At 40.6% G+C, this 14,041-nt stretch overlaps 1 protein-coding gene across 1 annotated transcript in view; it reads right to left on the bottom strand.

Annotated features, from left to right (window-relative positions):
• LOC124789514 (nucleolar protein 56) overlaps positions 1 to 14,041 on the bottom strand; it is an 82,188-nt gene that overhangs the window by 53,353 nt on the left and 14,794 nt on the right. The window contains exon 4 of the mRNA XM_047256901.1: positions 12,957 to 13,155. Coding sequence (XP_047112857.1) covers positions 12,957 to 13,155 — 199 coding nt within the window. The remainder of the gene's footprint in view (positions 1 to 12,956; positions 13,156 to 14,041) is intronic.

A 14,041-nucleotide genomic window follows, 5' to 3' on the forward strand; every position in this document is an offset into this window, starting at 1 on the left:
ACTACAGTATCAGAATATCGTCAAATGACGATTCATAGAATCCAAGGAAATTCTCATGGTATGTAAAGGCTGTTAGTGGTACTAAAGTTAGCGTCCAGTCCCTAGTGAAATAGACTGGAACTGAAATTGAGGGTAGCAAAGCAAAAGCTGAAATGCTTAAATCCATTTTCTAATGTTTCTTTACAAAGGAAAACCCAGGAGAATTGCCCCAATTTAATCCTTGTACCACTGAAAAGATGAATGAAATAAGTGCTAGTGTCAGTGGTGTTGAGAAACAGCCGAAATCGTTAAAAATGAACAAAGCTCCATGCACAATGGAATCCCTGTCAGATTCTATACCGAATTTGCGCCTGGCTTAGCCTGTCTTCTAACTGTAACCTATCAAAAAATCCCTTGAATAAAAAACTGCGCCCAATTCTTGGAAAAAGGCACAGGTGAGACCCATCTGCAAGAAGTGTAGTAGAAGTGATCCACAAAACTACAATCCAACATCCTTGACGTCAATTTGTTGTAAAGTCTTATAACGAAGTATCTTGGACAGAATGACCTCCTCAATGCCAGCTAGTGTGGCTTTCAAAAACATCATGTGAAACCCAACTCGCACTTACTGGATGCTTTGGATCAAGACAACTAGGCAGATGCAGTGTTTCTTGATTTCTGTGAAAAGCATTTGACTCACTACTGCACCTATCTTATTGTCAAAAGAGCAATCATATGAGGTATTAAGTGAAATTTATGACTGGATCAAGGACTTTCTGGTACGAAGGGCACAGCACGTTATCTTGCACGAAGAGTAGTCGTTAGATGCAGAAGTAACTACAGATATGCTCCAGGGAAGTCTGTTGGGACCTTTGCTGTTCAAGATGTATATTAATGACATTGCAGATAACATTAATAGAAAAACCAAGCTTTTGCAGATGATGCAGTTATCTACAATAGTGTACCATCTGAGCGAAGATGCAAATATATTCAGTTAGATCTTCCAAAATCAAACAAGGGAAAATACAGGATGATATGTAACAATATAAGTCTCTGGCAGCTGGAACCAGACTGCGAGCAGCTGGGCATTATGGAAGAGGCAACTAGGTGGGAGTAAAATATAGACTGGGACAGTCAGGTGTTTAGGACGGGTGGTAGGGACAGAGCATCAAGTGACATTATACTGAGTGCACTATCCGAAACTTATATAGCAACTAAAGAGAGAACCGACTCGTGGAGATAACATCTTGGACCTACTGATAACAAACAGACCCGAACTTTTCGACTCTGTAAGTGCAGAACAGGGAATCTGTTATCATAAGGCCGTTGCAGCATCCCTGAATATGGAAGTAAATAGGAATATAAAAAAGGGGAGGAAGGTTTATCTGTTTAGCAAGAGTAATAGGAAGCAGATTTCAGACTACCTAACAGATCAAAATGAAAATTTCTGTTCCGACACTGACAATGTTGAGTGTTTATGGAAAAAGTTCAAGGCAATTGTAAAATGCGTTTTAGACAGGTACGTGCCAAGTAAAACTGTGAGGGATGGGAAAAACCCACCGTGGTTCAACAACAAAGTTAGGAAACTACTGTGAAAGCAAAGAGAGCTTCACTGCAAGTTTAAATGAAGCCAAAACCTCTCAGACAAACAGAAGCTAAACAATGTCAAAGTTAGTGTAAGGAGGGCTGTGTGTGAAGCGTTCAGTGAATTCGAAAGTAAAATTCTATGTACCGACTTGACAGAAAATCCTAGGAAGTTCTGGTCTTATTTTAAATCAGTAAGTGGATCGAAACAGCCTATCCAGACACTCTGGGATGATAATGGCATTGAAACAGAGGATGACACGCGTAAAGCTGAAATGCTAAACACCTTTTTCCAAAGCTGTTTCACAGAGGAAGACCGCACTACAGTTCCTTCTCTAAATCCTCACACAAACGAAAAAATGGCTGACATCGAAATAAGTGTCCAAGGAATAGAAAAGCAACTGAAATCACTGAACAGAGGAAAGTCCACTGGACCTGACGGGATACCAATTCAATTCCACACAGAGTACGTGAAAGAACTTGCCCCCCTTCTAACAGCTGTGTACCGCAAGTCTCTAGAGGAACAGAAGGTTCCAAATGATTGGAAAAAGCGCAGGTAGTTCCAGTTTTCAAGAAAGTTCGTCGAGCAGATGTGCAAAACTATAGGCCTATATATCTGACATCGATCTGTTGAATTTTAGAACATTTGTTTTGCTCGCGTATCACGTCATTTCTGGAAACCCAGAATCTACTCTGTAGGAATCAAAATGGAATCCGGAAACAGCGATCGTGTGAGACCCAACTTGCTTTATTTGTTCATGAGACCCAGAACATAATAGATACAGGCTCCCAGGTAGATGCTATTTTCCTTGACTTCCGGAAGACGTTAGATACAGTTCCGCACTGTCGCCTGATAAAGTAAGAGCCTACGGAATATCAGACCAGCTGTGTGGCTGGATTGAAGAGATTTTAGCAAACAGAACACAGCATGTTGTTCTCAATGGAGAGACGTGTACAGACAAAGTAACCTCTGGCGTGCCACAGGGGAGTGTTAAGGGACCACTGTTTTTCACAATATACATAAATGACCTAGTAGATAGTGTCGGAAGTTCCATGCGGCTTTTCGCGGATGATGCTGTAGTATACAGAGAAGTTGCAGCATTAGAAAATTGCAGCAAAATCCAAGATGATCTGCAGCAGATAGGCGCTTTGTGCAGGAAGTGGCAACTGACCCTTAATATAGACAAATGTAATGTATTGCGAATACCTAGAAAGAAGGATCCTTTATTGTATGATTATATGATAGCGGAACAAACACTGGTAGCAGTTACTTCTGTAAAATATCTGGGAGTATGCGTACGGAACAATTTGAAGTTGAATGATCATATAAAATTAATTGTTCGTAAGGTGGGTGCCAGGTTGAGATTCATTGGGAGAGTCCTTAGAAAAAGTAGACCATCAACAAAGGAGGTGGCTTACAAAACACTTGTTCAACCTATACTTGAGTATTGCTCATCAGTGTGTGACCCGTACCAGGTCGGGTTGACAGAGGAGATAGAGAAGATCCAAAGAAGAGTGGCGTGTTTCATCACAGGGTTATTTGGTAAGCATGATAGCGTTACGGAGATGTTTAGCAAACTCAAGTGGCAGACTCTGCAAGAGAGGTGCTGTGCATCACGGTGTAGCTTGCTGTCCAGGTTTCGAGAGGGTGCGCTTCTGGATGAGGTATTGAATATATTGCTTCTCCCTACTTATACCTCCCGAGGAGATCACGAATGTAAAATTTGAGAGATTCGAGCATGCACGGAGGCTTTCCTGCAGTCTTTCTTCCTGTGAACCATACCCGACTGGAACAGGAAAGGGAGGTAATGACAGTGGCATGTAAAGTGCCCTCTGCCACACACAGTTGGGTGGCTTGCGGAGTATAAATGTAGATGTAGATGGAGGAAGCTGGAGCAGGGAAAGGGGGGGGGGGGAGGGGGGATAGCTGGCAGGGGTGGGAGACAGTGTAAGTGCTGCTAGGAGCATGCAGCAGGGATGAGGTGAAGAGTGAGGCAACTAGGTACAGTCAGGAGGTCATATGGAGGGGAGGGGCTGGGCGGGGGTGGGGTGGGGGGAGTGTGGGCGGGGGACGTGGGTTAGAGAAAAGGACAATTACCTCTTGTCGAGCCCAGAAATGAGAAATGTCCTGCCCATTTCCCTTCCAACTCCTCCCACAGAGGTATTCTGCCACCCACTAACCACACACAGTATTCTCACCCATCCTTATAAAATCCCTGCTCCCAAACCCCTGCTTCCTAGCTCATATCCTGTAATTTACCTACCGTATTTACTCGAATCTAAGCCGCACTCGAATCTAAGCCGCACCTGAAAAATGAGACTCGAATAAAGGAAAAAAAAAACTTCCCGAATCCAAGCTGCACCTGAAATTTGAGACTCGAAATTCAAGGGGAGAGAAAAGTTTTAAGCCGCACCTCCAAATCGAAACAAAGTTCGTCCAATGTCATATGAGACACAATTTAGGTCGAATGAATGACGATACAGCTACGGTAGTTTGGTTCCAGTCGTAAGCTTAGCAGTTAAGCTTTACCAGGTAGTCATTGCTATGCGTCAGGCGCTCCGTCCGTATTTATACAGGTACCCTTCCTTTTTCACGTGCTTCGTCTGGTTTGAATCGATTGCTTATTTTGCTTCGATCTGATAAGTGCCATTTTCTTTGTTCTAGGTGCTTACATCACTAAGCAGAAAATGCATTACTGTACTGTTCGTCGCATTCTGATAGTGCGTGTTTACGGTCTGTCGCCGCTCGCGGCATGGCTTGCTTTCGTGCGCGCTACCGCCGCTTACAATAAAAAAAAAAGAGAGGAATTGTCTAATTAGCGAAACAATGGCAAGAGACTGCTATTTGTTGTTACTTACACTGCTGCTTTCTTTGATAATGATCAACAAGAACCAAATAATAGACTGCGTATGATAGAACATAGTTCTGAACAAGAGATAGTCGAAAATTTTTCTCCGTTTGAAAATCTTTGCGGCCGCTTCTTTAGTACGTCAAATTCTGTACAGAAATTACAGTCAGCTTAGATTTAAAAATCTAGCCAGTTGCCGTGCTTCATTTCTGACTGTATCACTATTAGGCATAAGAATAAAACGAATATAAACATGAAACGATACGTATATTCTTCCGCGCTTGCTGTTGCCTCACTGTAGTTTCGTAGCTTATTAGGCAGGCAGAATTTAAATGAGATAGCAGCAAACACGAAAGACTACATGGCAAAATGTTTATATTCGTATTATTCTTATGGTGAAGAGAATACTGCATGTAATTCACATTTCATCAGGTTCCTATTAGCAACCATCTCTTCTCAGGGGTAGGAAAAAATTCAGAACGTAGAGGTGGCCATATTGACAAACATCCCAAACAGTCTTGCCAGACGGATTTTCGTAGTACATTGAAATTCTGCTACAGTCGAAGATGAACAATACGGAATTTGTATTTACTTCGTTGAATAACGTATGAAAATGCAGTGGTCGAAACTCGGGGCGGAGAAAAAAGCTCATCTTCCACCTTTTCTTTTTAAAAAATTTATTTACTGACGCAGAGGTTTTGGCGCCAGTATTTATCTTTGTGCCTACAAAGCATGCCTGTGTCGCACTACATCTATTCGACGGCAGAAGTTAGTTGTGGCGGCACCTATCAACATTTTTCAGAACTTACGCTTGCTTTGCACTCGATTCTAAGCCGCAGGCGGGTTTTTGGATTACAAAAAATGGAAAAAAAGTGCGGCTTAGATTCGAGTAAATACGGTAGTTGCAAGATCTGTTCCATACATCCTCCCACCATCACCTACTTCACTCCCGTCACAAACACCACCTATCCCATCAAAGGCAGGGCTACCTGTGAAACCAGTCATGTTGCCTGTCTGCATGAATGGCCACCGACAAACTCTGACCAAGAAACAACTGGATCACCCTGTTGCTGTGTACAGTGCCCAACATGACATCCTTCATTTCAATGACTGTTTCAAAGCCTCTGCCACCTGGATCCTTTCCACCAACACCATCTTTACTGAAATGCACAGGTGAGAACTCTCCCAGCAGTATATCCTACATTCTCGTGACCCTCCTGGTCTTAACCTTCATTAGTCATTGTCCTTACCCATCTAGCCCCTTCCCTGTTTTCCCATTCCAACACTACACAGCTCTCTATATTCCACAAACTTGCCCAGTGTTTCTACTTCTCTCCTTTTCTGCTAAGCTCCCCCCTCCCTCCGTCTACCGTATTTTTACTCGAATCTAAGCCGCACTTTTTTTCCGGTTTTTGTAATCCAAAAAACTGCCTGCGGCTTAGAATCGAGTGCAAAGTAAGCGGAAGTTCTGAAAAATGTTTGTAGGTGCCGCCACAACTAACTTCTGTCGTCGAATATATGTAGCGCTACGCAGGCATGCTTTGCAGTTCGCAGGCACAAAGACAAATACTAGCACCAAAACCTCTGCGTCAGTAAATAAATAAAAAAAAAAAGGTGGAAGACGAGCTTTTTTTTCTCCGCCCCGAGTTTCGACCACTGCATTTTCATACATTATCCAACGATGTAAATACAAATTCCGTATTTTTCCTCTTTGAACGTAGCAGCATTTCAATGTACTACGAAAATCCGACTGGCAAGACTGTTTGGGATATTTGTCAATATGGCCAGCTCTGCTTTCTGAATTTTGTCCTAACTGTGAGAAGAAATGGTTGCTAATAGGAACTTTTATGAATTGTGAATCACATGCAGTATTCTCTTCACCATAAGAATAATACGAATATAAACATTTTGCCATGTATTCTTTCGTGTTTGCTGCTATCTCATTTAAATCCTGTCCACCTAATAAACTACAAAACTAGAGTGAGACAACAGCAGACGCGGAAGAATATACATACCATGTCATGTTTATATTCGTATTATTCTTATGCCTAATAGTGGTACAGCCAGAAATGAAGCACGGTATTGATTAGATTTTTAAATCTAAGATGACTAATTTCAGTGCATAATGTAATGTACTAAGAGGCGCCTGCAAAGATTTTCAAACGGAAAAATTTTTCGCTAAATTCTCGTTCAGAACATCTTCTATCATACGCAGTCTATTATTTGGTTCTTGTTGATCATTATCAAAGAAAGCAGCAGTGTAAGTAGCAACGAATAGCAGTCTCTTGACATTGTTTCGCTAATGAGACGATTCCTCTCTTTGTTTTTTTTTAATTGTAAGGGCGGTAGCGTGCACAAAATCAAGCCATGCCGCGAGCGGCGACAGGCCGTAAACCCTCATTTTCAGAATGCGACAAACAATGCATGACACAGTACAGTAATACATTTTCAGCTCTGAGTGACGGAAACACCTATAACAAAGAGAACTGCACTTGTCAGATCAAAGAAAAATAAGCAATCAATTCAAACTAGACGAAGCACGTGAAAAAGGAAGGGTACCCGTATAAATACGGACTGTGCGCCTGACGCATAGCAACGGCTACCTGGTAAAGCTTAACTGCTAAGCTTACGACTCGAACCAAACTACTACAGCCGTATCGTCATTCATTTAACCTAAATTGTGTCTCATATTACAATGGACCAACTTTGTTTCGATTTGCAAGTGCAGCCTAAAACTTTTCTCTCCCCTTGAATTTAGAGTCTCAGATTTCAGGTGCGGCTTGGATTCGGGAAAATTTTTTTTCCTTGATTTCGAGTCTCATTTTTCAGGTGCGGCTTAGATTCGAGTGCGGCTTAAATTCGAGTAAATACGGTAACCTCCTAACTGCACCTAGTTGCCTCATTGTCCACCTTGTCCCTGCACGCTCCCAGCAGCACTTTATCACCTCCTACACCTACCCTGCTATCCCTCCCCCTCAACATCCCAGCCTCCTCCTCCTCCCCACCCAGTTGCCTCTCCCACAGTAGCCCACTGCTCACAGTCTGGCTCCAGCTGCCAGAGACAGTGGTCTTGCGCGCGTGTGTTTTGACAAAGGTCTTGTTTGCCAAAAGCTAATTGTGTGACAGTCTTTTTATTGTGCCTTTCTGTGATCTCCACTATATGGTGTGTAGCAACTATCCTTTTCATTATTCAATCAGATCTTGGTAAGATTTCAATGTGGTGCAGAGATCAGCAACATGCTCTAAATAGTCAGAAATGTAAAATTGTGCACAAAAAAAACATAGTAGCCTATAACTACAGTATCAATGAGTCACAGTTGGAATCAGCCAACTCATACAAATACCTGGGTGTAACACTCTGTAGGGATATCAAATGGAATGATCACATACAGTCATGTGTAAAGCAGGTGGTAACTTCAGTTTATTGGTAGAATACTAGGAAGTGCAATCAGTCTACAAAAGAGATAGCTTACAAATGACTCGTGCAACCCATCTTAGAGTATTGCTCAAGTGTGTGGGACCTATGCCAGATAGAACTAACATGGAATATTGAACATATACAGAGAATAGCAGCATGAATGGTCACAGGTTTGTTTAATCCATGGGAGAGTGTCACAGAGATACTGAAGGAACTGAAATGGCAGACCCCTGAAGACAGATGTGAAGTATCCCAAGGAAGTCTATTAAGGAAGTTTCAAGCAGCGGATTTAAATGATCACTCTAGGGATATACAACAACCTCCTATGTATTGCTCAGAGGAATTGCTTGGATAATATTAGAAGAATTACTGCATGCACAGAGGCATTCAAATAATCATTTTTCCTGTGTTCCATATGTGAATGGAACAGGAAGCGACCCTAACAACTGGCACAATTGGGACATACCCTCTGCCACACACCTCATGGTGGTTTGCAGAGTACAGATGTACCGTATTTACTTGAATCTAAGCCGCACTCTAATCTAAGCCGCACCTGAAAAATGAGACTCGAAATACAAGGGGAGAGAAAAGTTTTAGGCCGCATCTCCAAATCGAAACAAAGTTGGCCCATGATGAGACACAATTTAGGTCGAATGAATGACGATACAGCTACAGTAGTTTGGTTCGAGTCATAAGCTTAGCAGTTAAGCTTTACCAGGTAGCCATTGCTATGCGTCAAGCGCTCCGTCTGTATTTATAAGGGTACCCTTCCTTTTTCACGTGCTTCATCTGGTTTGAATTGATTGCTTATTTTTCTTTGATCTGATAAGTGCCGTTTTCTTTGTTATAGGTGTTTACATCACTCTAAGCTGAAAATTCATTACTGTACTGTGTCATGCATTGTTTGTCGCATTCTGATAGTGCGTGTTCACGGCCTGTCGCCACTCGCGGCATGGCTTGCTTTTGTGCGCGCTACCGCCGCTTACAATTAGAAAAGAAAAAGAAAAAAAAAGAAAAGAGGAATCATCTCATTAGCGAAACAATGGCAAGAGACTGCTATTTGTTGTTACTTACACTGCTGCTTTCTTTGATAATGATCAACAAGAACAAAATAATAGACTGCGTATGATAGAAGATGTTCTGAACGAGAGTTTAGCGAAAACTTTTCTCAGTTTGAAAATCTTTGCAGGTGCCTCTTTAGTACATTACATTCTGGACAGAAATTAGAGTCATCTTGGATTTAAAAATCTAGTCAATTGCTGTGCTTCATTTCTGACTGTATCACTATTAGGCATAAGAATAATACGAATATAAACATGACATGATATGTATATTCTTCCGCATTTGCTGTTGTCACACTCTAGTTTCGTAGTTTATTAGGCAGACAGGATTTAAACGAGATAGCAGCAAACATGAAACAATACATGTCAAAATGTTTATATTCATATTATTCTTATGGTGAAGAGAATACTGCATGTGATTCACAATTCATAAAAGTTCCTATTAGCAACCATCTCTTCTCACAGGTAGGAAAAAATTCGGAATGCAGAATTGGCCATATTGACGAGTAGAGTTGGCCATATTGACAAACATACCAAACAGTCTTGCCAATCGGACTTTCGTAGTACATTAAAATGCTGCTACATTCGAAGATGAACAATATGGAATTTGTATTTACTACGTTGGATAATGTATGAAAATGCAGTGGTCGAAACTCGGGGCGGAGAAAAAAGCTCGTCTTCCACCTTTTTTTAAAATTTATTTACTGACGCAGAGGATTTGGTGCAAGTATTTATCTTTGTGCCTACAAAGCATGCCTGTGTAGCGCTACATATATTCGATGGCAGAAGTTAGTTGTGGCGGCACCCACCAACATTTTTCAGAACTTCCGCTTGCTTTGCACTCGATTCTAAGCCGCAGGCAGTTTTTTGGATTACAAAAACCGGAAAAAAGTACGGCTTAGATTCGAGTAAATACTGTAGATGTAGAAGTAAGATACCTGTACTTTGATATCTGCCACTACATGCCAAATGCATCTGCTCCAACATGAAATCCAAAACCTACACCAAAAATCTATGTAAGGATTTCCTCTCTTGCTGCCATCTGACTCATTTTGCAAGGGCATGAAAATGGTAGACATAATCCACTCGTTAAAATTCAGAATGCATAAAATAGCGCCGCAACAAGAATTACAGTTATTCTTATCATGATATATTTATTGCCAGATAAAGAGGAATATTTGACACGAGTCATTAGCTTTGGCCAGTGACATAAGTAACAAGTGACAAATGTCATAACAACATGGTGACTATGTCATATTACCGATGTCTGTTTTTTTTTTTAACTGGCTAAGTTACAGATAAATCTGTCACCACAGGCAGGTATTTTTCTTTCAGATTTGTTGATTCATGAATTAACAACCAAACTGCAAAAAGTACACACCAAAACGTGACAACACAGCAGCCATTAACGTTTTATCCCAGGTCAAAGCTAATGATTAATAGCAAATATTATTCTTGACACTTATTGGCTTCAGCAAAGTTAAGCCAAATTGTCACCTTTCAAGCTACTGGACCTCGGGCTATACTACAGATCAATCTGTCAAGGCAATCTACATCTCAACAGGTAATACAAAATTACAATAAATACTGTGGGTGTTCTGTCCTTTCACTGCTACACAACATACATGATGTCACAGGGCAAATCATTATGTCAGTAGATTCAATCATCACAAACTATGTAAATATTCTTTATGTAAGATAAATAATCACTATTACAAAATATAACATTAACAGTGTCAGCAGCTTTCCTAGTACCAATAATGGTAAACATCCAATGCTACAGGATTAACTCAAGATCCAGTAAGGTACAACATCAATGCTTGCTCTACATGCACAAAGTAAGAGGAAGGCCCGCAATGCATAACGAATACAGTGATAGAAATCAATGTAACTTTAAACAGATTAATCTTTATCACTGAGAGCACTTGGCTACAGGAAATTGCTGTATAATCATAGATCTTCATACATGAAGCCCGATGACTCTTGAGGTATATAAGATGTAGCTAGTGGCTGATCATATCTAATTTCCTGCAAATCATCAAGTAAATTGTAAAATTATCGAGCACAGAAGAAAATAATAGATACAAGGACAATGGAAAATACTAGAGAAGCTAAAATTAGTACTGCCAGTGACATGAATCGACATCAAGAAATGCAAATTCACTGCATTTTGGAATGGCTGTAAAATTAAAACTAAATATGCTTGAGGCAAAATATTTCATATCGTTACTCACTACCACAAAGAAATTATAGATAATGGTTTTATATACCAAAATCACACTTCAGCGTTAAAATCAATGCCTTTTGGAGAGATCTTCAATGGGGTGTGTACAACTGAAAGTGCATATTCTCATAATATGCGCATATAAACATGAAACCCACCAAACACGACGTTTTAGCTTCGAGGGCACTGAATTCAAGACGGTGGCTACTCAATTCGCTTCTGGCCAAACACAGCACAGGACAATCTTGTCTGCCAGTAATAACACACATTTATTTTCTTGCTTGTCCCAAACACTTAGCTGTTTTCTTCTCATTAAACCTGGTTTTGGTGACACACTGATCTTAGCTTAGCCCGAGGTCTACGTTACGCGGAAGGTAACAGTTGGGTTGAAAGTTGCTGAAGCTAATGAATGTGGGAGGGGAAAAAAAACTGGCGGTGATAAAGGCCTTATCTGTAGCTTGGTCTGAGCTCTAGGTTGGACTGGAAGGTAGCAGCTTGGTTGAGTAGGTGATGCCAATGAACGTGCAGCAACATGGGATCAGGCCAGGGGATGATACTGAAATCCAGACGCTTGCTGCAAGTTCAGCACTTATGCCACACAATGGCTCTGCAACTATGGCAGGCTTTAGGGCAATAACTGGCAGTCTCATTATTTTGACGGCACTTAGTGGACCATATACATAACCTAAGCTGAAACAAGCCCTGCCTGGGCATGATAAAGCTGGCTGTCTGGCCAAGCTGAGCAGCCGACCAGTTAAGGAATGCTGCTTGCTCCCACCTTTGTCAACTGCAGCCTTTGAGTTTACACCGTAACTATGACATAGCCACCAAAGACGACCCCCCCCCCCCCCCCCCTCCCCCACCCCCCCCCCAAGGCTCTAAACCTACAACTGCTGCCTGGCCTTTGATAGCCAACATACTGATTCTACCTCTACAAGACCACACACTGACGTATTTGCTGCCACCTTCAGGTTCAATGGAAGAATCTAATTTCTTCTAAACCTAACATGCCATATTTGGTGCTTTTTATATTACAAAAATGAGCAGTTTCAGTGATACACTACAGTAAAGACAGCTCCAAAACATGCTGCTCTCAGTACACATTATCGTGCTACAGTGGCAGGAAGTAAGATTCTGGTACATAAAATCATTACTGAATTATATACCCCATGTTTAATCAAAACTCGGGGTGGTGGGTGTCTAGAGTATTTTTATTGAAATGACATGGTATGACCCCAACATGCATTCAGAAAACAGTGCAAAAGTACTCCTCAGTCTGCACTGACAAGGACTTTGAAGGCTATGCATCAGTCAAATACAGGACCAGAAAATAATGTAATTTGTGTTTTACTCAGACACAGGTGTGTAGGATGAGGAACAAAAGCATTATATTAATTAGTATTAAAGTAGCATGCTAGTTTGGATTCTATGGAGGAGAAAGATTGAAATGAAAGACTTGTTTCTACTGAAAGTAAACCATTATGCTGTTGTTCATTACATTTCCAACATTCTGTACTATTTTCCAAGTATGCATGTGTAAGTGGACACATTATCAAATTTTTCCTCTTCCATCTTGCTTGTCTTAACCCAAAAAAGGAAATGAGAACATGAATTCAACAGTGGTTGTACCTGTAAGAAATTGCACAGCAGAAACAAGAGCAGACATGAGAAAGTAAGAAACACTAATAAAATGAGAGCATGGGAAAGAAGTAGAGCAAATACTCAAACTGCTCTTAGTTATCATTTTCCTCTGCCTTTTTCTTTTATTCCCATTTTTACACTTGTGTGCTTTCCTTTTCATGCCACAAATAATATTAACTGATGCCATATTTTATACATACCTGATTCTCATTGAAAATGTGTTTACATCTTTGTCCAACTGATCTAACAGAGCAATACTTTGAATAATCATATTGTCAGATCTGTGCACATTAAATTTTACTTTGGCACGCGAATAACTATGCCCCAAACCAAGCTGAGCAACACCTGCAGTTTTTGCTGTAAATCCTTTTACCAACCCATGAAAATGGTAGCGGATTCCTGGAGAGAAAAAGTTAAATAGTTAGTTTCATAAGTGACAAACATATCACACTGTATATGTGTGCCACCACCATTGCAAAACTAATGTATAACGGTAAGTATTCCTTGTGAAGAGTTTATCATGCTACATTAATTGGTCACCACTGGTGGTAACGCACATACTGTATGAAATGACACAAAGTATGTTTTCCATGAGCTAATTCTGGTCTGTAACACTACTTACATTGGTATTTTTCATTTATTGCTCCTGTTCTGCTACAAATCTGATGTTGGGACAACAATTTACTGTTTTTTTTTAAGTACTGATCTTTAGCTTAGGACTCACAGGAACACAGATTAGTGGAAGAGCCGAAGAAGGATCAAAGACAAGCAGCACCATTTGTCCAAGTTTTAATAGCTAGAAAAATGGGGATGGGCAATTGGTATTCTTCAACCCATTGATGACAAGGTCATCAGTGATGAAACACAACCCAGTTTGGACAGGTATGGGAATAAAAATCTGTTCTGTCCTAAGGAACCATCCTAGTTGGGTATCTGACCTTCAAATGTATCTCACACACAGAACACAATTTAAAAAAAAAAAAGCCAGAAAAGTGTGTTTGTTTTGAAGACCCTTTGGGTAAAATTTAAAAAATGAACTTGAAAATGCTACTCTCAAACATTCGCAAACTGTTCCTATACGAGGGTAGCCCGATTGAAAAGTTCACAGAATGGGAGAGAAAGAAATGATTTACCTTAGTGAAACTTTTTAATTTCTTAATCTACATATACATCGATACTCTGCAAATCACATTTAACCGCATGGCAGAGGGTTTGTTGAACCACCTTCACATTTCTCTATTATTCCAATCTTGTACAGTGCGCGGAAAGAACGAACACCTATATC

Source organism: Schistocerca piceifrons, chromosome 3 (assembly GCF_021461385.2).
Source record: "Schistocerca piceifrons isolate TAMUIC-IGC-003096 chromosome 3, iqSchPice1.1, whole genome shotgun sequence".
Lineage (NCBI taxonomy): Eukaryota > Metazoa > Arthropoda > Insecta > Orthoptera > Acrididae > Schistocerca > Schistocerca piceifrons.